Source organism: Schistocerca nitens, chromosome 2 (genome assembly GCF_023898315.1).
Source record: "Schistocerca nitens isolate TAMUIC-IGC-003100 chromosome 2, iqSchNite1.1, whole genome shotgun sequence".
In the NCBI taxonomy this organism is placed as follows: Eukaryota; Metazoa; Arthropoda; class Insecta; order Orthoptera; family Acrididae; genus Schistocerca; species Schistocerca nitens.
In genome coordinates, this window is record NC_064615.1 from 594289573 (window position 1) to 594315784 (window position 26212).

Genomic DNA, 26212 nt, shown 5'->3' on the forward strand with positions numbered 1-26212 from the left:
TCACATGGCAGGTGTAGATGTGAATGTGTTATGATGTTCTTGGTGCACAATATGGCTGTAATCCTTAGTACAGCTCAGACATAGTTGACCAGAATAATAATGACAGGTATGCCTGCACAAGGCAATGTGTCACAGCGGTTAGATTACTGGACTCATTTTTGGGGGACAATAATTCAAATCCCCATCTGTCCATCCAAATTCAGGTTACTCCTGATTTCCCTAAATTGCCCCAGCAAGTGCTTGGATGGTTCCTATGAAAGGGATCAGCTGACTTTTTTTATCCTTCAAACATTCTGAACTTGTGCTCCATCTTTAATGACTTTGATGTTGATAGAACATTAAACCCTAACCTTCCTTTCTTCCTTTTGAGTATACTTGCCCTGATTTTGCATGCTGACCAACATCAGACCACTGTCACAGCCAAATGCACCAAAAATCTGAAAACTCAGACCACTGTCACAGCCAAATGCACCACAAATCTGGAAGCTACACAATTCAATACTCCAGTCAAACAGAGACCAACACTGAGGCCCCTCTCAAACTATGCTGAAAACACCTCAAATGCACACACATTTTCTCCGTGTCCTTCACAGTGATCACTCAGCATCTGATGCTGTTCACGTATCTCACATACCCCACCAGGCATGGTAACAACACTAAACATGAACAGCACTAATACAATGTGGGGCCCATTCTATCTGCCATGGAGAATTGCAACTCTAATCATTTACATACCCACTGAAGTTACATTGACATCTGTACATGGCCTTCGGGTTTCTCACTTTTTTGACAGACAGTGTAATATGAGAACTATCATATCAGAATTAACAAAATAATAATTGAAGAATATGAAGGAATAGTATGTAATTTTTAATGTTAGGGTTTTGTTAGGTACCTTGTCAGTAGACAATCAGAAGGTATAAGAATGTGGGGTTGTATTAAGTAAAAGTAAAGTGATATTTTTTAAAGTAATATATACTATGCATCACACAAACTGGCAAAACTGAGTAAACAACGTATGCTGTCACAAAAACAAATTAACACACTAGGTCATTGGCACAATAGTCAGATTAGTACCCATTAGAAAAAGAAAAGCCTCAATATGTATGCTCTGTCCACATTCACATTTTAGTGGCTGTTCAAGTTAAAAACGAACTCCTCACAAAAAAGTATTGGATAAATATGCTAAGAAACATCAGATTGAAGCAAGGACATGGCAGAACGAGAGATCAGTAGATAAATCAAGAGAATAAAATGAATATAATGTAAAGAAGTAAATATTTATAACGGCATGATTTTGGTTTGTGACTAATTTTCTTTCACTGAAATTACTAGTATGTATTCTCTTTCAGAATAATAGTACACCATGAACATAATCTTCCTTGTAATTTGGGTATTTTCATTCTCTCTATGTGTATCTTATAAAGTATTTAAGACTTATTGGTATAAAATCATATGGGAAACTGAACTGAAAGAATGTAGACTGACATTAATATTGAATTTATATAATAGGCATTAAATGACATGAAAAGATTAATTAATTGCATTTTGAAGATAAGTTTTTATATAATATGAACAACTATCAAGCAACAGAAAATAATTAGCATGGTTTATATATATTTACAGATGTAGAATTCTTCTCTTTGTTTTTTCCATGTCATTGAGGAAGTAGACACTGAATTGTGGTAGCAAAAAGGACTCAATCCAAGGACATATAAATGCTGGGGGACAACCTAAGAAATGGACTCAGAGAAGGAAACTAAACTAAGTATAGTTAGTAACAAGGATAGTAGAAATGGAGAATTAATGAAAAAATTTAAAAAAGTGGCTTCATATAAAATACCAAGTTTTTGACAATTTAAAAAAAAATGTAGAAGTCCTTAAATGTTCAACACACAGATTATATGGATGCATAAAATTGTAATTGATAATTCTGCACTTTTTAACATTTTTAAAAAAATTTCATTTTGCATGACAATGATTAGCTTGCCATATCTTGCAATATCTAATATGTAAACGTATGATATATGTAACGGTCAGTGGTAACCTGGTCAAAATTTCTGTATATTTAATGTTTTGTGACAACCTGTGGTTTGTTATGATTTGACTGAACTAAAAATTTATTGTGATTTTTAAAAAATTGGATTATCCAGCTAGCTATTTATAATATCTATCTATATAATCCAATGTGTGGTAAGGAGATGCAGCAAGCTGAAATAACTCCGTCTTGCTACAGTTCTGATCCTTAAATACATAATTTTTTGTCCATTACAAATGCAATACATATACCATGTGTACATATAACAGCAAAATTTTTATTTATGCTGCTGCGACAGTGTATGTTTGAGTGTATGAATGTGTGTACTTTTGCTGGAGAAAGAGCCACAGTTGGAAAGCTAGTAAATACCATTTACTGTTAAATGTGCTTACACTTCACACAAAAGTCTGCTAAAGGTGAGTGGTTGCTTTTCCTTTATTTTATGTATTGTTCCATCCAAGAATTTCCATTGTTGTTATTCAGTATTTCATAAGTTATTCATAGTCAACATTTCCATTTTCCAGGCTGTTCCAAACTTAAAATGTATCCACCTCAAAATTCTACTTTAATAGTTTTTTAGCTGCCATTACTCTGATTCCAAATATGAATAATTTCACTAAAATAATTTGTTAGTTAATAAAATATTCAAATTATAGAAATTGCCTTTCTACATTATTCTTTAAAGGCTTTGTAAATCCCAGTAGACATTAAAATTTCTACATCATGGTAAACAACACCTATATGTGATTAAATAGACCTTTCTGTGTAGTAACTCATCATACTCTTCTGGGATATGCAGCCAGATAATGTAGTCATCTTGACTCAGTATTTCAATGGACCAACATGCCACTATCTTCATATGAGTATGCTGATGCATAATCTCGCTGGAACTGTGTTTTACAAGAATTAACAGCAAGACTGTGCATCAGCACACTCACCTGAAGATGGTGGCCAGTTTGTCTGTTGAAATATTGTATCAAGATGACTACATTATCCAGCTGCATACCCGAGAAAAGTATCAACAGTGCCTATAACTTTCCCAGTTTCAGATTCTACAGCTAATAGCTAATCAAGATAAATTCACCATCTACATTGTGTGTGTATGTTTTACTTTTGCTGTCTTTTCTGTTAATATCCAAATGTAACAGGTCTATATTTTCATATTTTTTAATATTTATACCCCCCTCATCTGAGATATAGGTATTGCGCATAAACCAACAATCAGTGGTGGGCAAGTATTCAAACAGTTCTGACACTATGTTATTTGTTTTAATCAGTCTGCAGTTAGTATTTAGTAAGTATGGTTCTAAGTCATGACTGAACAGTCAAGATGCATGTTTCTTATGTTAATCTTTCCCACAACTGAATTTGTGTGACCACTCATAATCAATATAGCTTGCAAGTTTGATCCAGAAAATTGATGTTGATATATTACAATAAAGGTGATCATTGGAACCAAGTTTTGTGTCAATAAATGGGAAACGAATGGAAATGTAAATTCTACAGTGCCATTTACATTTATTCAATAACTGTTCACCACATCAAATAATCACAGAAGGGGGAGTCAATAAGAAATTCCTTAGATATATGAGGCATCAAAAAGGTCAGTAGCACTTCAGACCCTAATAATAAAAGAATATTAATTTAATGTCATGGTTATGCCCTACATGAGATTGCACAAACCTGTCCAACTTCCAGAGTTTATGGTAGCATTAAGGCCTGTCCGTTGATAAGCACCATTATTGTAGCAGTATGTTTTTAGCTTGAAATGTCTTCCACTGAAGGGTGGACTGTTCCATGAAGGAAAACTCATATCCCAGCATGCTGCAAAACAACATTAGTTGAACTGATGTTCAGTTCTGTATTTACATTTTATAGAAGGAAATATAGTTTTCAATAATTTAGAACAAAATAATGGTTGCACTCACATAAACTTTTAAGTTTTGTGTTGTGACACAGGCGCGCACACACACACACACACACACACACACACACACACACACACACACACACACACTCTGAAGAGCCAAACAAACTGGTACACCTGCCTAATATCATGTAGGGCCCCCGTGAGCATGCAGAAGTGCCGCAACGCAACGTGGCGTGGACTCAACTAACGTCTGAAGTAGTAATGGAGGGAATTGACACCATGAACCCTGCAGGGCTGTCCATAAATTCATAAGAGTATGAGGGGGTGGAGATCTATTATGAAAAGCACGTTACGAGGCATCCCAGATATACTCAATGATGTTCATGTCTGGGGAGTTTAGTGGCCGGTGGAAGTGTTTAAACTCAGAAGAGTGTCTCTGAAGCCACTCTGCAGCAATTCTTGATGTGTGGGGTGTTGCATTGTCCTGCTGGAATTGCCCAAATCCATCGAAATGCACAAAGGACATGAATGGATGCAGGTGATCGTACAGGATGCTTACATATGTGTCATCTGTTAGAGTCATATCTAGATGTATCAGGGGTCCCGTATCACTCCAACTGCACACACCCCACACCATTACAGAGCCTCAACCTGCTTGAACAGTCCCCTGCTGACATGCAGGGTCCATGGATTCATGAGGTTGTCTCCATACCCATACACATCCGTCCACTCGATACAATTTGAAATGAGACTCCTCCAACCAGGCAACATGTTTCCAGTCATCAACAGTCCACTGCCGGTATTGACGGGCCCAGGCAAGGCATAAAGCTTTGTGTCATGCAGTCATCAAGGGCACAGCGATGTCAGAGATTTGATGTTTTACCAGATTCCTGATACTCACGGTACATGGTGAAATGGCCGTATGGGAAAATCCCCACTTCATCACTACCTCAGGGATACTGTGTGCCATCACTCATGCGCTGGCTATAACACCACATTCAAACTCACTTAAATCTTGATAACCTGCCATTGTAGCAGCAGCAACGACTGCGACACACACTTGTTGTCTAACATGGTCATTGCAGACCACTGCACAGTATTCTGCCTGTTTACTAATTTCTGTATTTGAATGCACATGCCTATACCAGTTTTTTTGGCACTTCTGTGTATGTGTGTCTGTTATACACACACACACACACACACACACACACACACACACACACACACACACACTGTTGGAGATTTTTATTGGCACGTATACTGTAAGTTCATATACCCTGACAAGCTGAATCAGGCCTCATCTGGAAAAATGAGAAACAGAGGATCCAAAAGTCTTGATTCCGCTCCACTCAGAAACCACTTGCATAGTTAAATGGATGGAAGTTCATCTGCAGGCCTTAACTCATGCACAACAGTAAATTTTTAAGAATAGCAGGTCCTTTTTAATAATATTTTGACAGGAAAATCTCTTAATTCCCACTTGCATAGATAAAAGGCATTGGCATTCCATCAGATTTTGTTCCAGTATTTTCTGCACTTGAACAGTGTTATCTTGTGTTCAAATTCTTTTATTCACTACAAAGCCCATTTCACACCATTTTGCCACTAATATTTGTGTTCGAGGTTTTGTCAAAACACTTCCAGTCTTAAACTCTTGCATATACAGTATCATACACATTTCCTGTAACTGTGTTTTGTGTAATACCTGACAATGAACATGTGCTGTTTTATCGTGAGTGCCATTTTGTGTTAACTTAACTGGTCAAAAAACATGTCTGCTCCTCTCAATCGCTCAAACATATTGACACAGTGAAGTTCTTGGGGCAGACTGTGCAGAAAATGCATGTGCAAAGAAAAAAGACAGCATCCAATTTCCAGCATTTTCCCTGACAGGCAGTTCTCCTGTTCATTAACATGTATCAATTTCTCACAGTCTTATAAATATTTTCTGGGACAGATTTATTTTGCTCACACAGTATTATTTACAGGTCTATATCTTAAACATGACTTACCAATAAATTCTGGTACGAGCAGCTGGAGTTGGCGATAATATGTGGGTAAGGTGTGCTTGTTTGTGTGAATGAATGGTGTGTGTTTCTCTTTCTTTTTCTGATGAAGGCTGAAAGCTAATGTGTAAGTGTCTTTTAATTAGGCCTGTCTACAACTTCAGGTGTCATCTTTATGGTAATAGCACTCTATCTTTTCCTACATTGTTGATATTTCAACCTGGAATTTCTATTGTTTTATTTTACCAATAAAAATAAATTACTTCAAGCATTTCATTGTCTAATCTAAGGGAGAAATAAAAAGCGTGAGGCAGGCAAGATGTGATCAATCAACTTCCAGTCAACCAAACAACCTGCATTTATTTTAAAATATTCAAACACAAAATGAAGGTACTGAAACTCAAGATTTAAGCCTACATGATGCTGGAAATCCTACATGTATTAAAATGCAAAAGGTAAAGGTAACCACTAACTATATAGCTGAAGTGGTGAGCTTCAATAAGCATATAAACAAGGACTGGAAGATTCTAGTTCAGCTTGCATACTTTGAGCTTCAATAATTGAACAACATAGTTGAGTGTGCGTCTGTATCTTTAGGTGTGCTGAACAACTGCAAGCACTTATGAGGTTTTTACTATGTTGCAGCTATTGAGTATGTGACTAAATATCACTCAGTGTCTCCACTACACATACTATGATTATTTTCACTCAACACATCATGCAAACATTTAGATCAAAAGATGACTACCTACAACATGACATTACAAACAATGACAGGTTATCTCCAGTTTTCATTCTATCAGCCTCATCCAGTTTTTTTCTGTTCTGACAATCTCTAGGCTTTTCAAGAACATAGTATTTGTTATTTACCTGTATTGTTTCTTTCAATTACAGCACTGCATCCACCTTGACTTACGCCCATCTGAAATAAAAGACAGACCTCGTAATTAAATGACACAGTACACTCAATTATCATAATTATATCTAATAATAATAATAATAATAATAATAATAACATTCTGTCACATTAAGGCAAAATATATATAATGGAGGGAAACATTCCACGTAGGAAAAATATATCTAAAAACAAAGATGATGTGACTTACCAAATGAAAGTGCTGGCAGGTCGACAGACACACAAACGAACACAAACATACACACGAAATTCAAGCTTTCGCAACAAACTGTTGCTTCATCGGGAAAGAGGAAAGGAGAGGGAAAGATGAAAGAATGTGGGTTTTAAGGGAGAGGGTAAGGAGTCATTCCAATCCCGGGAGCAGAAAGACTTACCTTGGGGGAAAAAAGGACAGGTATACAGTCGCACACACACACATATCCATCCGCACATACACAGACACAAGCAGACATTTGTAAAGGCAAAGAGTTTGGAGAGAGATGTCAGTCGAGGCGGAAGTAGAGGCAAAGATGTTGTTGAAAGACAGGTGAGGTATGAGCGGCGACAAATTGAAATTAGCGGAGATTGAGGCCTGGCGGATAACGAGAAGAGAGGATATACTGAAGGGCAAGTTCCCATCTCCGGAGTTCTGACAGGCTGGTGTTAGTGGGAAGTATCCAGATAACCCGGATGGTGTAACACTGTGCCAAGATGTACTGGCCGCGCACCAAGGCATGTTTAGCCACAGGGTGATCCTCATTACCAACAAACACTGTCTGCCTGTGTCCATTCATGTGAATGGACGGTTTGTTGCTGGTCATTCCCACATAGAATGCATCACAGTGTAGGCAGGTCAGCTGGTAAATCAGGTGGGTGCTTTCACACGTGGCTCTGCCTTTGATTGTGTACACCTTCCGGGTTACAGGACTGGAGTAGGTGGGGGTGGGAGGGTGCATGGGACAGGTTTTACACCGGGGGCGGTTACAAGGGTAGGAGCCAGAGGGTAGGGAAGGTGGTTTGGGGATTTCATAGGGATGAACTAACAGGTTACGAAAGTTAGGTGGACGGCGGAAAGACACTCTTGGTGGAGTGGGGAGGATTTCATGAAGGATGGATCTCATTTCAGGGCAGGATTTGAGGAAGTCGTATCCCTGCTGGAGAGCCACATTCAGAGTCTGGTCCAGTCCTGGAAAGTATCCTGTCACAAGTGGGGTACTTTTGGGGTTCTTCTGTGGGAGGTTCTGGGTTTGAGGAGATGAGGAAGTGGCTCTGGTTATTTGCTTCTGTACCAGGTTGGGAGGGTAGCTGCGGGATGCGAAAGCTGTTTTCAGGAAGTTGGTGTAATGGTTCAGGGATTCCAGACTGGAGCAGATTCGTTTGCCACGAAGACCTAGGCTGTAGGGAAGGGACCGTTTGATGTGGAATGGGTGGCGGCTGTCAAAATGGAGGTACTGTTGCTTGTTGGTGGGTTTGATGTGGACGGACATGTGAAGCTGGCCATTGGACAGATGGAGGTCAACGTGAAGGAAAGTGGCATGGGATTTGGAGTAGGACCAGGTGAATCTGATGGAACCAAAGGAGTTGAGGTTGGAGAGGAAATTCTGGAGTTCTTCTTCACTGTGAGTCCAGATCATGAAGATGTCATCAATAAATCTGTACCAAACTTTGGGTTGGCAGGCCTGGGTAACCAAGAAGGCTTCCTCTAAGCGACCCATGAATAGATTGGCGTACGAGGCGGCCATCCTGGTACCCATGGCTGTTCCCTTTAATTGTTGGTATGTCTGGCCTTCAAAAGTAAAGAAGTTGTGGGTCAGGATGAAGCTGGCTAAGATAATGAGGAAAGAGGTTTTAGGTAGGGTGGCAGGTGATCGGCGTGAAAGGAAGTGCTCCATCGCAGCGAGGCCCTGGATGTGCGGAATATTTGTGTATAAGGAAGTGGCATTAATGGTTATAAGGATGGTTTCCGGGGGTAACAGACTGGGTAGGGATTCCAGGTGTTTGAGAAAGTGGTTGGTGTCTTTGATGAAGGATGGGAGACTGCATGTAATGGTTTGAAGGTGTTGATCTACGTAGGCAGAGATACGTTCTGTGGGGGCTTGGTAGCCAGCTACAATGGGACGGCCGGGATGATTGGGTTTGTGAATTTTGGGAAGAAGGTAGAAGGTAGGGGTGCGGGGTGTTGGTGGGGTCAGGAGGTTGACAGAGTCAGGTGAAAGGTTTTGCAGGGGGCCTAAGGTTCTGAGGATTCCTTGAAGCTCCGCCTGGACATCAGGAATGGGACTACCTTGGCATACTTTTTATGTGGTGTTGTCTGAAAGCTGACGCAGTCCCTCAGCCACATACTCCCGACGATCAAGTACCACGGTCGTGGAACCCTTGTCCGCCGGAAGAATGACGATGGATTGGTCAGCCTTCAGATCATGGATAGCCTGGGCTTCAGCAGTGGTGATGTTGGGAGTAGGATTAAGGTTTTTAAAGAAGGATTGAGAGGCAAGGCTGGAAGTCAGAAATTCCTGGAAGGTTTGGAGAGGGTGATTTTGAGGAAGAGGAGGTGGGTCCCGCTGTGATGGAGGACGGAACTGTTCCAGGCAGGGTTCAATTTGGATAGTGTCTTGGGGAGTTGTACCATTAGGAGTAGGATTAGGATCGTTTTTCTTCATGGCAAAGTGATATTTCCAGCAGAGAGTACGAGTGTAGGACAGTAAATCTTTGACGAGGGCTGTTTGGTTGAATCTGGGAGTGAGGCTGAAGGTGAGGCCTTTGGATAGGACAGAGGTTTCGGATTGGGAGAGAGGTTTGGAGGAAAGGTTAACTACTGAATTAGGGTGTTGTGGTTCCAGATTGTGTTGATTGGAATTTTGAGGTTTTGGAGGGAGTGGAGCTGGAAGTGGGAGATTGAGTAGATGGGAGAGACTGGGTTTGTGTGCAATGAGAGGAGGTTGAGGTTTGCTGGAAAGGTTGTGAAGGGTGAGTGAGTTGCCTTTCCGGAGGTGGGAAACCAGGACATTGGAAAGTTTTTTTGAGGTGGAGGGTGGCATGCTGTTCTAATTTGCGGTTGGCCTGTAGGAGGATGCTCTAAAAAGCCAGTGTGGATGGGGGAGAGGAAAGATTGAGGGCTTTTATTAAGGACAGGAGTTGATGGGTGTGTTCATTGGCTGAGTTGATGTGTAGGTGAAGGATTACGTGGGTGAGGGCAATGGATTGTTCAGTTTGGAACTGGTATAGGGACTGATGGAAAGAGAGGTTGCAGCCAGAGATGGGAACTTTAAGTGTGAGGCCTTTGGGGGTAATGCCAAATGTCAGACAAGCCTGAGAAAATAGAATATGGGAGCGTAATCTGGCTAGGGCGAAGGCATGTTTGCGGAGGGAATGTAAATAAAACTTAATAAGGTCGTTGTGGGGGTGTTGTGAGGGTGACATGGTATTAGAAGGTGGAAAGTGTAAAATGAGGCTGAAATGAAAATGAAAATAAAAATATATGGGGAGAGATAAAGGTGAACTGGAAAGTAACTGGAGATCTGGTGTGAAAAAAGGCGAGAAGGTGTTAGTTACGGCTGGGCTATGTTGGACTTGGGTTGGTAGACAACGATGTGCACAAAGGTTAGGTGGTTGTGTTGCCGCCAAAACACATTAAAGGATGGAGAAATTCGGGAAAATTTCAAAAAAACTGCGTATAAATGTATTAAAAGGAGTGGTTTTGTGGTGGCCGATTATGAAAGTGAAGCTAACAATTGTCTGACGAAGAAGTAATGACGTTAAAACCTGGGGGAAGCGGCTAAAAATTATCAGTGATGTGGGAAAAACGGAAATGGAAATAAAGCAAAAGTTATTAGAACTAGCCGAAATGGTTGTTTAATATGTGAAAGGAACTGTTTGTGAACTAGAAACGGTGGATTTTATAGCAGCGGTAGTTGGTTATGGTATGGAAGTGGGTTACGTATTATTGAGTATATATAGGCGGGATAAAATAGTATAGTGGATTACGGTAAAAAGGAGAAGGTGAATACAAAGTGAAACTACTGGCAAAAACAGAAATAGAAAATAAGACGACAGAAAAGATTTCGAAATGCAACAGTGACAATAACAAACGTAATTGTTGGGTTCAAATTAATGACATGAATATAATAGAGGGAAACATTCCATGTGGGAAAAATATATCTAAAAACAAAGGTGCTGTGACTTACCAAACGAAGTGCTGGCAGGTCGATAGACACACAAACTAACACAAACAAACACACGAAATTCAAGCTTTCACAACAAACTGTTGCCTCATCAGGAAAGAGGGAAGGAGAGGGAAAGACGAAAGGATGTGGGTTTTAAGGGAGAGGGTAAGGAGTCATTCCAATCCCGGGAGCGGAAAGACTTACCTTAGGGGGAAAAAAGGACAGGTATACACTCGCACACACACACATATCCATCCACACATATACAGACACAAGCAGACATATTTAAAGACAAAGAGTTTGGGCAGAGATGTCAATCGAGGCGGAAGTGCAGAGGCAAAGATGTTGTTGAATGACAGGTTATTCACCATTAAAATCTTATGGTTATATCTACCACCAATTATCAGTTTCAATAATTCTTCAAGATTATGAAAATTTGTTAATGAACAGGGAAGTGTATCCGACTAATAAGTAATAAATTAAGTATTGCCCACGAACCACAGACTTTACCAAAATGGGGTGGTTGTGCACCTCACTGATACAGTTAGCCATACTGTAGGTGCCTTGCTGTGCTGATACTATAAATGACTGAAAGCAAGTGCATGTAGCTCTATTGTGTGGTTAAATGATGATGGAATCTTCTTGGCAAAAATATTCCAGAGGTTAACAGTCCCCCATTTGGGTCTCTGGACAAGAGCTATCAGGAGTAACAAAACTATCATTCTACAGATCAGAGCATGGAATTTTAGATCACTTAATCTGGTAAATAGATTAGAAAATTTGAAAATGGAAATTGATATGTTGAAGTTTGATATAGTGGGAATTAATGAAGTTTGGTGGTAGGATGAACATGACTTCTGATCAGGTGAGTAAAGTGTTATAAATACAAAATCAGACAGGAGTAATGCAGGAGTAGGTCTAACAAAGAATAAGAAAACATGAATATGTGTAAGCTACTATGAACAGTATAATGAATTCATTATAACAGCCAAGGCAGAAACCTACACCAGCAATGCAAATTCTTATGCCTACAGGCCCCATGAATGAAGAAAGGATTCGTGGAATGTATGGGATAAAGCAAATTATTCAGATAGGAAAATTCAGTTGTGATGGGGGACTAAAATTCAATAACAGTAAAAGGAAGAGAAGAATATAATATAGAATATTGTGCTGTGGGACTAAAATTCAATACCAGTAAAAGGAAGAGATGAATAGAACATAGAATGTACTTATTGAATTACTGTTACTACTATTATTGTATTTTAGTTGCAGATCTCAACTGAATTTTCCTATCTGAATAATTTCCTTTATCCCATATATTCTTTCAAAAAATTGTGGGAGGATACAAGCTTTAGGAAAGGAATGCCAGAGGAGTCCACTTAGTAGAATATTGCACAAAGCATAAGATACTCAACACAAACATATGGTTTGAGAATCATGGAAGAAGACTGCATATGAGAAGTGACCAGGAGACACTGGATGGTTTATAATGATAACATAGCAATTTTGGCACATGTTTTAAATTGCAAAATATTTACAAGAGCAAATGTAAACTCTGAGCATAAATTACAATTAAACTGAAGAAACTGCAAAAAGGCAACGAAATTTGGAGATTAGACCTGGCTAAGTCAAAGGAACCAGAAGTTGTTGAGAGTTTCAAAGGGAGCATTAGCCAAGAATTGACTGATACAGTCAAAAGGAATACAGCAGAAGACAGTCGAGCTGCTTTGAAACATGAAGTAGTGAAGGCAGCAGATTATGAAACAGGTAACATGGCGATACCAAGCATAAATTGCTAGAGGACAAATGCAAGGCTACAGAAGTATGTATAACTAGGGGAAAATATATCCACCTATAGGAAAATTAAAGAGACCTCTGGAGAAAGAAAAAGCAGCTGTATATAAATCAAAAGTTCAGATGCAAACAAGTACTAAGCAAAGAAGGAAAAGTTGAAAGGTGGAAGAAATATGCAAGATGAGTCACCTAAGAATTGCACCGCAGATATTACGGAAATGGAAATCGGTATTACTGTGCAGTTTTCACACAATGGATTGATAGGATCTCATATTGTTAGCCAAAAACAGATTGTAATAATACTTATAAAGTGTATTTTTGGTGCAAACATACACTTTTTAAATGAAACAACGCCTATTAACATTAACAAAATAAAAGTAGGGTAAATTAGAATGTCAGAGGTGTTCTTTGCAGATCCTATTGCGAGTCATTTATGAAATATTGCATTTTGAAAAGTTTCCAAGTGACACTTGTTTCTGCCATTCAACCTGTGTAGTTGCTAGGTATGATTTTGTTAGGTTTGCTTACAGTATGCCATGAAATCATCGAGAATTTGGCAACAGCTGTAAAACTCAGTGTTATATATCACTCCGGAAGAGTGGTGTGTATCACTGTGCATTCTTACCAACAAATGATACTTACAAATGAAAAATTATAAAACGAATTATTATAGAGAACAGCACAACTATTGCACAGTTTTATTCTTTCATTTGCATGTGGAGAACAAAGCCAAGGAACAACATGTTTATTCAGGGTAGGACAGTGACTGCAGTAACTTTGTGAGAGTAAGTACTTGCACAGGTGGAATATCAGAAGTCCCTGAATCTCTGGTCTACATTGCAGAAGCGATTGTCCACACAATAAGTGTGTGTGTGTGTGTGTGTGTGTGTGTGTGTGTGTGTGTGTGTGTGTGTGTGTGCGCGCATGTGCGTAAAAGAATCTATGTTGTTTACAGAGAAATACTGATAAAGACACTAACTTTAGCTCTATAATGCAGCTGTCCACTGCAGTGGACACCTGACATTGTCACTTCTTTGGCATTCTTCATCAATCCTGAGGCTGCAAATGCATGCAGTCTGCTACAGTGGATACTCCCTACTAGCACTGCACCCTGTGTGTATTTGCAAACTCAGGATTGATTAAAAACACCAAAGAAGCAACACTTTCTGCTGCCCACTGAAGTGTGCAAGCTCAGGATTGATTAAAAATGCCAAAGAAGCAACGTTAAGTGCTGTCCACTAAAGTGAACAAGTCCACCACATGGCTAAAGTACTACAACAAAATGTACAAAATGCTTTAAAACAACTGGGAGAAACTGGTGTGTTATTACTAACGAAAATACCATGGCTTTTATAATAATAGGCCACAGACTAAAGGAAAACAAAATATTGTCTAAAATACTAAAAAATAGCAAATTATTATATAAGTGTATATAAAAAGATAATGCTCAGTTTCTTTAATAGATGTAGTGTTATCTTCTAAGACTTATTTTCCTGGCTATCTTTCAACAACATTTCACATAGATTTCATTTCGTTTTCTGATCTCACACATGCTTTAATACCTATAGAAATTACTCTCTTCAGAAAAATGCTTTCAAAAATGGTTGCAAACTTATTTTTAAAAAAAGGTTGAATTTACAATTGGCATTAGGTACACTTTACAATTCACCCTAGTGAACATTTTTAAGCCTACCTTAAAACTTTCCACTGGTTTGTCGTTAATCATCCTCACTGTTTCTGGGCTGTACTTGTAATGAAGTTATGTAATGTGATTAACAGTATATCGTGATCTGTCATTCTATTTATAACTAGGTAAGCATGTTATTGTTTAACTTTGCTTTTTGTACAAATACATTATCTTCCAATGTATAACGGCCATTCAATAAGTAATGCAACACATTTTTCTTCTCAGCCAATTTCAGTTGAAAAAATGCAGAATTTGTTGTGAGACATCATGCAATATTCCCACTTCAGCTCCTACAGTCTCATGAAGCTCTAATAGGTGACGGTGCTATATGTAGCCTCCAAAATGGAGTCTGTAACAAAGGTTCATTCCAAGCAGAGAGCTGTCATTGAGTGGTTTTTTTTTTTTTTTTTTTTTTTTTTTTTTTTTTTTTTTTTTTGAGGAAAACCAGAGCATTACAGATATTCATAGGTGCTTGCAGAATGTCTACAGAGCCTGTCAGTGAACAAAACCATGGTGAGTCATTGAGTGAAGTGTCTGTCATCATTGCAACCAGGTTGAGCAAACCTGTCTGATCTCCCAGATGCTGGCCAGCTGTGCACAGCTGTGACTTCTGCAATGTTGGAATGTGTGGACAGTCTCGTTTGAGGTGATCGACTGATTACAATTAAACATTTCATGGCTCATCTGTACATCTCTGTTGGTGGTGCTTATGTACTTGTCCACCAGCTGGGTATTCAAAGGTGTGTATCCACTACATTCCTTGCTGCCTAGCAGAAGACCATAAAATGCAAGAAAGGACCGTCTGTGCAAAATTGCTTGTGCATTACAAGGCTGACTGTGACAATTTTTTGTCACACATCATCACAGGTTATGAAAATGGGTTCACCATTTCGAACTGGAAACAAAATGGTAATCCATGGGGTTGTGTCACACTACCTCTCCTCCAAAGAAAAAGTTCAAAGCTGCAACCTCAGCCAGTAAAGTCATGGTGATGGTCTTCTAGGAATCTGAAGGGGTTATTTTGGATGATGTCCTCCCTCATGGTGCAGTGATCAACTTTGAAAGGCATTGTGCTACCCTCAAGAAATTGAAGAAATGACTTCAACATGTCTGTCATCACAAAAATGCAAATGAAGTTCTCCTTCTCCCTGACAATGCAAGACCCCACACAAGTCTGCACACTGAAGAGGAACTCACAAAACTTCATAGGACTGTTCTTCCTCGTCCACCCTACAGCTCATACCTTGCACCTTCAGACTTCCATCTGTTTGCCCCAGTGAAGGATGCACTCGATGGGAAGCAGAACATGGATGATGGGGACATTAGTGGTGCAGCAAGGTGTTGGCACCAGCATTGACCATTAGAGTGGTATCAAGCAGACATAGAGGCCCTCCCAGTAAGTTGGTCTAAGGCCATCACATTGAATAGAGATTTGTTGAAAAATAGGGTTTTGTGGCCACAAGGAATAACAGATGCCACAGCACCTCGAATAAAATCAACCAGCTTTCATACTACTTCCTTGATTTTTCATGAAAGGAAATTTATAGTTGACTAAACCACAGGTGCCCAGGAACCTATCTAAAGTACATTTTCTGTGAGATTATTTTAAGAAATTTACAATGAAGTTGCCACAAACAAATAATCTGTTCTTTCATTCTAAAGACAGCACAATAAAACATCAAATTCCATCATGAAAATTTCCCAATTACCAAGTGAAGATTTAGAACAACAAAAAAGATTACACTGCCCATTATTATCCCATAGAAAATTTACTGATTTCTATATTTTTGAATTTATATTCATTTTTTATGAAAGTGAAACTCCTACTTTATCAATCAATGAAGTTAATTTGTAACCATTTATTACAAGATTGAACCCCCATTGGTTATATGATGTTCAGACAGACAAGTGACATCAGTTTCTTTCCAACTACTATCTTCCAAAGAAACTAACAACTCATTTAATTTATTTTTTATACGCCTAATATTCTGATGAAACAATTTCATTCCCTCTGCTCTTATGTGATGAAATGAGAGTCACTGTAACTTTAATTTCCTTTAATACTTTTTGTGTGAATCTTTAATTTAACCTAAAATGTTCATCTCACCTGGCCCCAATCACCACAGGGATTTGCCTTTGTATGCTCTTAGAACCCCTCATGCTTTTTTATGATAGATCTGATAACTTGTCATTACCTCTTGTATTCAGGCATGGGCCAAATGAGTTATCCCAATCTCCTCACAGCACCCACAGGAACAGCACCTACATGAGGTCTCATATCCACTCTGAGGAGAATTCCCACATATGTTTTTACTCACTTCACATGAGAGTTAATCTAAGATTGGTCATGGCATGACCTAACCTTTTAAAAAACTTACATTTGCGTGAACAGTAGCTGCTCATTTTTTTCAGGGCAGCCCTAGTACTGTAAGATTCTACAAAGATTATGTGAAAGAACTTTGCTTCTCTTGTAGTAGCAGTTTACCATAGTTCACTGGAGAAATAAAATGTACCTGGCAACTTGGAAAAAGCACGTCATTCCCATTTTCGAGAAGTCTTAGGACTGATGCACATAATTATAGGATTATATCATTGACATAAGAAAGATCATAGAACAGATGCACACAATTATGGGCCTATATCATTGACATCAATCTATTGTAGTTATGGAACATGTTTCATGCTCAAGAATTGGATGACAAAAATCTCCTCTATAAAAATCAACATGGATTTTGCATACAGAGCTTTGTGAAATTCAACTTGCTCCGCACTCAGATTCATGCCATGTTCCTTCACTTCAGGAAGGAATCTGACACCATTCCACACAGCCATCTAATGAAGAAAATGAGCTCACAAAGTATCAGACCAATTTGTGACTGGATTCAGGACTTCCTTGCAGACAGAACTCAGCATGTCACTCTTAACGGAACAAAGTCTACAGATGTAAAGGGAATTTCTGGGATACCAAAGGGAAGTGTGATAGTACTGTTACTAATTACAAAGTATATAAATGATCAAGTAGAAAGTGTTGGAAGCTCTTTAAGATTCTTTGCAGATGATACAGTTGTCCATAAGAAAGTAGCAATCCCAGTAGACAGTATTGATTTGAAAAATGACCTACAGAAGACTGATGAATGTTGCAGTTTTTGGCAGTTGATGCTCTACATAAATAAATGTAAGATATTGTGGACATATAGTAAAGGAAATCCACTACTGCACAATTACACTTCTGATGATAAATTGCTGGAAACCATATATGAAGTAAAATGTCTAGGAGTAACCATCCAAAGTGATCTTAAGTGGAATGACCACATAAAACAAATAGTAGGAAAAGCAGATGACAGCCTGAGATGCATAGGAAGAATCTTAAGCAAATGTAACTCAACCACTAAAGAAGTGGCTTATAAGGCACTTTTTCAACTGACTCTTGAGTACTGTTTAGAAATCTGAGATTCTTACCAGGTACGAATGTTAGAAAATATAGAGAAGATCCAACAAAAAGCAGTGCATTTCAACATGGGATTATTAAGTCACTGCAAGAGCCTTACAGAAATGCACAACAGACTTCAGTGGCAGATGCTACAAGAGAGGCATTGTGCATCACAGAGAGGATTACTACTGAAATTTTGAATGAGCAGTTTCCAGGAAGAGTCAGACAACACATTACTTTCTACCACATACATCTCATGAAATGAACATGAGAAAAGAATTCAGGAAACTAGAGATAATACAGACAATCATTCAATCCATGTGGCATTCATGAGTGGACCAGGGAAGGAAGGATCAATTAATGGTACCAGAAGACGCTCCACCACACACCATCATGTGGGTTGCAGATTATGGAAGTGGATATAGAGGTTTCCAGCCTGAGTGTTTCTGGCTCCCCCACATATGAATACCAAATTATCTTTGGTTAAACCTCTACAGATTTTTTCTACGTTTCCTGTACCTAAGATTAGCACTAGGTTTCACAATACTCACCACCTGGTATCCTGAACCTAATGTTTCCTGTAGCTGCCAGACTACATCTCTCAAATGGCCACCAGAACAGAACTCTTCTTTTCCTAATTTCTCTCTCTTTACCCCAACTCTTCTGAAAGATTCCCAGCACTGTTTTTCTGTACCATGCACATACATTCATCTTTATCTGTATAAGGTTTACTAAATTCCAAATTTGTTAACAAGGTTTCCATTCCTCCACCCTTCTAATTCTTTGTGAAAGGTATAAATGTTTTCCTTCTCTCCTGTGTTTTTCTGATCTTTCTGACATAATCTACAGTCCGATGGAAGATACTCATTGAGTATTTCATTATCCTCCCCACTGCATGCCCAGTGAGACCACAATTTATAACATTCTGAAAACACTCCTAGTTTAATTAACCTATAACAACATCCACATCTGTCACACCTGGCTGATAGGTTTTATAAAACTTTAACACAATATTCCATCGCATGAAAAGAGTAGATTTAGTGAAATAAAAAATTATATGACAGTTTACAAACATTTCTCATGAGTCATACTGGGTCCAGAAATATATAAGCTGACATGAGAAGAAATGTGCACTTTTTGCACCATTTCACTTTATTTAAACAAATGCTAACACATTAAATAATGCAACTACACTTAAATTATATTTATGCCAATAAGAAATGTCTGAAAGTAGTAAATCTCTTACTTATGACAGCAACCAAATTTCTCTTCAAAGGAAACACAAATTAAAATCTGTTAACTACTACTGCAACCCCAAACTTGTGTTTCCTCTTTATTAATACTCTGATGCACATTCAACTATACTTGTTCTTCTACATGAAGATTAAGACTTTTTCCCCACGCATCTTATTTTGCTCCTCCCAGAATACAATAGATTGCTCTTTACTACACTATTCATTGCAGCAGTATTAATACCTTCCAGTTGAAACCATTGTATCCATCCTAGCAATAGTTCTCCTATTATCTGCCAACAAATTACTTCAAATGGCAGTGTCCTTGTGATGAAATGAGGTACTGTAAGTCATTTAAAATTAGCTCAAACTCTTGGACCATTTGCACAGACTTAAAATGGTTATTCACACAGTGTGTATGGTATATCCAACCAAGTTCCTTCATTCCGTACTCTGGTAGTTTCATCTGAAGATAGTATCTTGATATTAAAATGTAGCTTACGTCTCACAAAACTAAAAAATCTTGGCAATCACCCAGTGTATATTGTTGTCTAGTTTTATATTTCCCAGTATGTAAATCAATGGAAAGACAACCACTCACCAAAACAGATCGATGTGTGGAGCATAGTAACATATAACAAATAGCAGCATTCACACTAGTTTTCCAGCAGCAGCTTGTCTCCAGCAACAGCACATACATTCAAATACACAACCACACAGACATTCAAATCTACACTCCCATAGCCACAGCAACATTAATTATTGATACTTGATTACTGAAAGCAGTTTTCTGATCTGAGGAAGGAGGAGGGGGGGGGGGAGGGGATGGTAGAGAAGGATGGAAGGAGGGGGTGGTGGGAAAGAGGCAGGTCTTTGGACAGATGATATTGCAGTTATATAACAATATAAAAAAAGTACAGAGGGTGCAACAAAAAGAGATGAGGGAGAGGGGGGAAACAGGGGAAAAGATGGGAGGGCAGGGGGAAAGAAGACAGATGGGTAAAGATGAGAAGGGAGAAAGGGAGGAGAGAGAGAAGGGAGAGGGGTTGAAAAAGGGGGCAGGAGAGAGGGAGGGGGGGAGAGAGGAAGGGAAACAGAGGGAGAATGCCCACAAGGGGGAAGGGAGAGAAGGAGGAGTGGTGGGAGAGAGCAGAGCATGACATGGGCAGAGAAAGTGTGGTACAGATAAAAGAGGGAAGGGAAAAGGCAAGGTAAGGCAGTGGGAACATGTTAGCAGTGATTTAGCCTAAGGGGATTGTGACAGTGTAGGATTTGTTGGAGACACAATAGCCATCTGCATAGTTCAGAGAAATTTGTGCTGGAAGGGAGTATCCAAATGGCATACTTAGTGATGCAGCTGTTGAAGTCTTTTGCACTGTGGTGTACAGCATGTTCGGCAACTGAATGGTTAAGTTTGCAATTTGACACAGTTTGGTGGTGGATATTCATTGCAAGTACATAGTTAGTTACTTGTCGTGTGTGCATAGGATGCTGTAGAGTAATTGCAGTTACATAACATGTGATCCTGCCTTTTATTGGGTAGGAAATGCCTGTAATTTGACAGCAGCGGGAGGTGTTGGCTGGGTGTATGGGACAGGTCTTGCACCTTGGCAAGCCACAAGGGAATGACCCATCTGGTGCAGGATTGGGAATACAATTGGAATAGGGATGGGCAACGATATTCTGTAGGTTGGATAGGTGGCAGAACACTACTCTGGGAGATCTTGGTAGGATTTTGAGTAGGATAACCCTCATCTCAGAGCACAAAGTGAGGTAGTCAAAGCCCTGATGGCAGATGTGGTTGAGCTTTTCAAGGCCATGGTGATTCTCAGTGATCAGAAGAGTGGTATCTGGTAGTTGATTAACAGATTTACTGGTATCAAAGGAGCAGATGGCACAGGAGATTTGGTAGATCAACTATGTAGGATATGTCTGTCAGTAAAGGACTAGTAAGGTTACTAGTATACTTCGACAATTCTTGATTTCTGCTGTAGATGCGGGAATCAGGGATTGTGAGGCTGTAAGGAAGATACTTTCTGACATGGAATGAGTGACAGCTGTCAAAGAGGAAGCTCTGTTGGTGGTTAGTGCACATCATATGGATCAGTTTTGGCAAACTAGTCACTTCATAAAAATCCAATTATAGTAAGTGTTGTAGTCTTATGCAAGGCATATAAATAAAATAAAATTAAATCATTAATTCTGACAACAAAAGTATTTAAAATAGCACCTCTGCTACTATGTAGAAGCCCACAGAAATCTTCAGCTACAATGTCTCATAGTACATACGGTAAAATATTAAACAATTTGAGATGCTGAGCAATCAAAGAAACATTGACAATTTCTTTAGTTCAAGTGTATGATTTAATAAAATTATCTATTGGTAAGAACACACTTTTTAGCTCTACAGCATGCTAATCTGAAAGAATATAGCATAAAGTTGTGTCTAATTATTCTTGTAAATAAGTACTGGCATCCATATTCCTCTAGCCTGCACTTTTAAAGAGAAAATTATCTCTTGACAATGGCTCCTATGAAGCCTTTTGATTTCAAGCTCATGATAATTTCATCTTTCCCTTATGTGGTCTCTTATAGAAAATGTGTATGAACTTGGGTATTTGCTTCTAACTCAAAATCTTTCTAGCTAATTCCCACAGACAGCTTAGAGACAACAACAGATGAATGTTTTGGTCTCCCTAGAGAGCACTGATTTCACAATCTCTTGGAGAAATATGGCCCATACTATGTAGTATCTTACTCTACACCAAAAAAGTAAAAGCCTTCAAACAAAAACTTGAATTTCTTAAATGCCCGCATTACAAATAAAGATTTAATCAGGAAATGGAAAGATCACAGTATCACAGTATTTTCAGTAAACATCACAGAAAAATTTTAGTTTATGTATGGTAGCACTGAACTTTACTCTAGCAGTAGACATTAGAGAAAATAGACTTGCTTAATACTGCTTTTAGTCAGTGATTACAAAAATTACACTGTGCTCTCCATACTCTGAACATCCAAGGAAAACTTATTTAAGTTTCAAAAGTATAGAATATTTGTATGCTTTTGGGTGAGCATAAGCTTTATTGAACTGAAGACTAAGCTGTGTGTCTGTGGAAGATTATATAAACATGCACAGAAACACTCAGTACTAAGTTAATTTATATCTTATCATCTTGGTTGTAGTTCAATTTGAACAAGGGGTATACTGTAGGGATGTGTTACCAATCGTAGATTAATGATGAGCTAATATTGGCTGCTTGTTGCCCCATCAGCTGATGGATAAATTGAGAACTGGCTATCACTACAGCACTACCGCACTCTAAAGACAGTCTGTCTCCTGCCCGCTTTGGCCTATCATGTGATGCAGGTCCCAGAACTATTTATTTTTAATTGCTTTCTCGAAATCTTTTAGTTCTTATCATCTTCCAGCACACCTTACGGGACAACTGTACAATTTAAATGATTCATTGTAAACTGAATTATCCAATCATCATATTATGTCACTGAAGCTTATTGGAATGGTTTTAAAAATTTTATTGGAAGTAAACTACAAAAATATTTAAACATTTAAATATTGAACCAACCTCCTCTCTTCCTGAATTTAAATTCCAGCCATTTTCCATAGAGCTTTTCATTTATTTTTATGGCCTAGAAAGCATTCCTATTCAGATAATATTTGAACCACCTCTCTCCAGGGCATATCAAATTGTCTGATCTTTCATCATGTGCTACGTCACAAACAATTTTACAGGATTTCTTATCAAACTATCACTGATTACATTATCATAATTTTAGGGTTTCTGATTTACTGCCATCTGACATCACAAAAATTTGGTCATATGTTAATTACTAAGCACAATGAAAGTTTTCTTGTTACAGGCCAAAAGGTTAAGGCCCTTCACCTGAGCTATGTCTCTTCCACGGACACTTGTGGCTATTCCACTTTCCTGTTATGCCATGTCTATGCTACTAATTGAAACACTTCTCTCTGAATGAAAGATATTTACATATGGACATCAGAAAGTAAGTTACACATGGTATCCCATGCAAAGAACATTGTGCAACAAGAATGACACATAGTCAGAAGAGAGTATATGTCTTGGTTTCCTGTGGATGTTGTTCTGCTATGGTATGGACAATATATTCATCACAGTGAGGCAGTGAAATGGCGCAAAAAAAAAAAGGGGGGGGGGGGGGGGGGGAACACTGCAAGCTGAAGTATGTGAAAGAGTAAAATTCTTGTGGGCAAAATTCCTAAATTGTAGTGAGCAAGTGACAGCTTTACTGACTGGACCTCTTGCATTAAGAGATGGACAGTGTACAGTACACAGATGTGCTGAAGGATACTGAGAGAGTCGGCGGAACAGATGACAGAACTGAAAAGCCTGTGTCTCCAGATGTACTGTGTGGCCTGATACAGAGCAAAGAGCTCCGCAGTAAATACTGAGCAGTGTTCTGGAAGCTGATACCAAAAAATGTTGGTGGCAGTGATGAAGGCACACCCAGCACCATGGTCAGTCCGAGAGCCATTAGTGTGGACAAAGGTACTACCATGAAGTTCTATGTGAAGGTCGAGAAAATTATGGGGATAGAGCAAGGCTCAGAAAGTATTGTTACAAAGAGAATGAAGGCCAAGTTGGACACAGGCTGCCACATGAATCCAAGATGGTGAAAGGTTTACACCCACTGGTAAAGTGGCAGGCAGCATGAAGTTAAGCTGTTGGAGCAATAGCTGAAAGCAAACTCCAGGAGGTAATAGAGAAGAGGGATGTGCCCCTTACTGGCAATCAAAAGAGTCATCAAAGAAGGAGGTGTAGGATGGGTGGCTAGGCATAAGTAATGGCTGATGAGAAAATCACGGTGGTATGACAGTGGTTCGAGAGCTTCTGCATACACTCTCAACTGGGCTAGTGTAAAAGACACCAGTGGCCAAATGGATGCCACAATGGTGGATAGTATTGAGACAGCATAAGAGGGACAGATGTGCAGATGCATAAACGAAACACCTTTAGACTAGTTTCAAACAGACAAGTGACCAGTACAAGTGGAGGAGGGTAGTCCAATCCGCTCTCCAGGGAGTATTACTGAGGACAAATACGGCATTGAGGAACCAGGTACAGTGGGCAGCCAGGTAAGACACCTGGGAGGACCAAAAAAGATTCCTATTCAGCATGAGCCCCAGGAATTTAATAGTTTCAACTAGCAGAAGACAACAGGTCCAAGATGTAAAGAAGAAACTAATTGTGCCACCAGAAATTCATACAAATGGTTTTGTCAGTGGAAAAGTGAAAGTGATTGTTGATACTCCATGAGTAAAGACAACTGACACAATGCTGAAGACACCACTCATGGAGAAAAGTCTGTGGAGAACTCAATAGATGGCAAAATCGTCAACGAGAAGGGAGCCGGAAATGCCACGCGGGAGACAGGCAACTATAGGGTTAATGGTGATAGCAAAGAAGACGATACTCAGGACAGAACCCTGAGGAACACTGTTTTCCTGGATAAAGGTGTCCAACAAGGCAGAATCTACACATACCTTAAAAACTTGGTCTTTTAAAAATTACTGAAGGAAATGGGGCACACAGCTACAGAAGGGCGATGTCCAGAGAGTGCAGAGGATACCAGTCCTCCATCAGGTGTTGTAGGCTTTCTCTGAATTGAAAAATATGACCACACTCTGGGATTTCTGCAGAAAACAATTCATGACTTGGATTGAAAAAGTGGCGAGATGGTCAACTGCATAATGGCATGCTCAAAATCCACACTGTACAATGGTTAGTAAATTGCAAGACTCAAGCCACCGTACCTACTAGACATGAATCATATGTTGCATCACTTTGCAAACACAGCTGGTGAGAGAAACAAGGCGATAACTAGAAGGAAGGTGTTTGTCCATACCAGGCTTATGTATGGGTATGACAGTGGCTTCATGCCAATGTCTTGGAAATGTGCCATCTGGCCACATGCGATTGTACATATGAAGCAGAAAGTGCTTGCCCGAAAGAGAAAGGTTCTGCAATATCTGAACGTGAACATTGTCTGGCCCTGGGGCAAGGGATTAGGATGAAGTAAGAGCATGGTCCAGCTCCCTCATAGTAAAGGCTGTATTGTAGCACTCATAATTCTGACAAAAAAAGGGTATTGCCTGAGTCTCCTCCGCTCGTTTCTGATGGAGGAAGGCAGGGTGACAGTGTGTGGAGCTCAAAATCTCCACAAAATAGTGGCCCAAGGTGTTGGAAGTAGCAATAGGGTTCCTATGTCATCATCTGCTATGGTCAGATGGGGTATGGACCTTAGTCCCAGAGAGCTGTCAGAGGTCGGCCCCTGCCGCCGTTGGATAAGCAGCTGCAGCAGCAAGTCGTATACTCCTAGCTCACTCATTTGTTACATAGTTTAATTCTTAATTTCTTTGCGTGTTTTTGGTACTTGCATTGTTTAATTCATAAATTTTGGGCGTGTTATAGTATTTGAGAGTTGTAGCATCGCGTTTTAGTACCTGAATAGTGTAAATTCGCGTAGTCATTTGTCTTCTGATTTTGTTTTGAACGGCCAGTGTCGGTTGGTCACAGTCAGTGTGCTCCCACCGCCGTTGGATAAGCAGCTGCAGCAGCAAGTCGTATACTCCTAGCTCACTCATTTGTTACATAGTTTAATTCTTAATTTCTTTGCGTGTTTTTGGTACTTGCATTGTTTTTCATAAATTTCAGGCGTATTATAGTATTTGAGAGTTGTAGCATCGCGTTTTAGTACCTGAATAGTGTAAAATCACGTAGTCTCCTTCCGCCACAGAGCAGTGTCAGCAGTGCGCAAGTAGCAGCATTACTGCATTTACTAGGCAATCTTGTATTTTAATAACCGTTTAAATTTTGTCGATTTGTTTGCGCTCTCTGTAGATTAGTTCAGAAGTTCTTTGCACAACAGTTTTTAGCATGGATAGGGACTGCAACTGCTGTGTTCGGATGCAGGCTGAGTTGGCATCCCTTCGCTCCCAGCTTCAGGCAGTGTTGGCTTCGGTCACACAGCTTGAGGCTGTTGCCAATGGGCATCACTGTGGGGGTCCGGATGGGGGTTTGTCAGGGACGGCCAGCTCG

At 39.4% G+C, this 26212-nt stretch overlaps 1 protein-coding gene across 9 annotated transcripts in view; it reads right to left on the minus strand.

Annotated features, from left to right (window-relative positions):
• Positions 1–26212, minus strand: part of LOC126236662 (uncharacterized) — a 295980-nt gene that overhangs the window by 161630 nt on the left and 108138 nt on the right. For all 9 annotated transcript variants that reach the window (XM_049946131.1, XM_049946135.1, XM_049946136.1 and 6 more), the window contains 2 exons: positions 6785–6836; positions 3722–3862 (listed from right to left, as the gene is read on the minus strand). In XM_049946131.1, coding sequence (XP_049802088.1) covers positions 3722–3862; positions 6785–6836 — 193 coding nt within the window. The remainder of the gene's footprint in view (positions 1–3721; positions 3863–6784; positions 6837–26212) is intronic.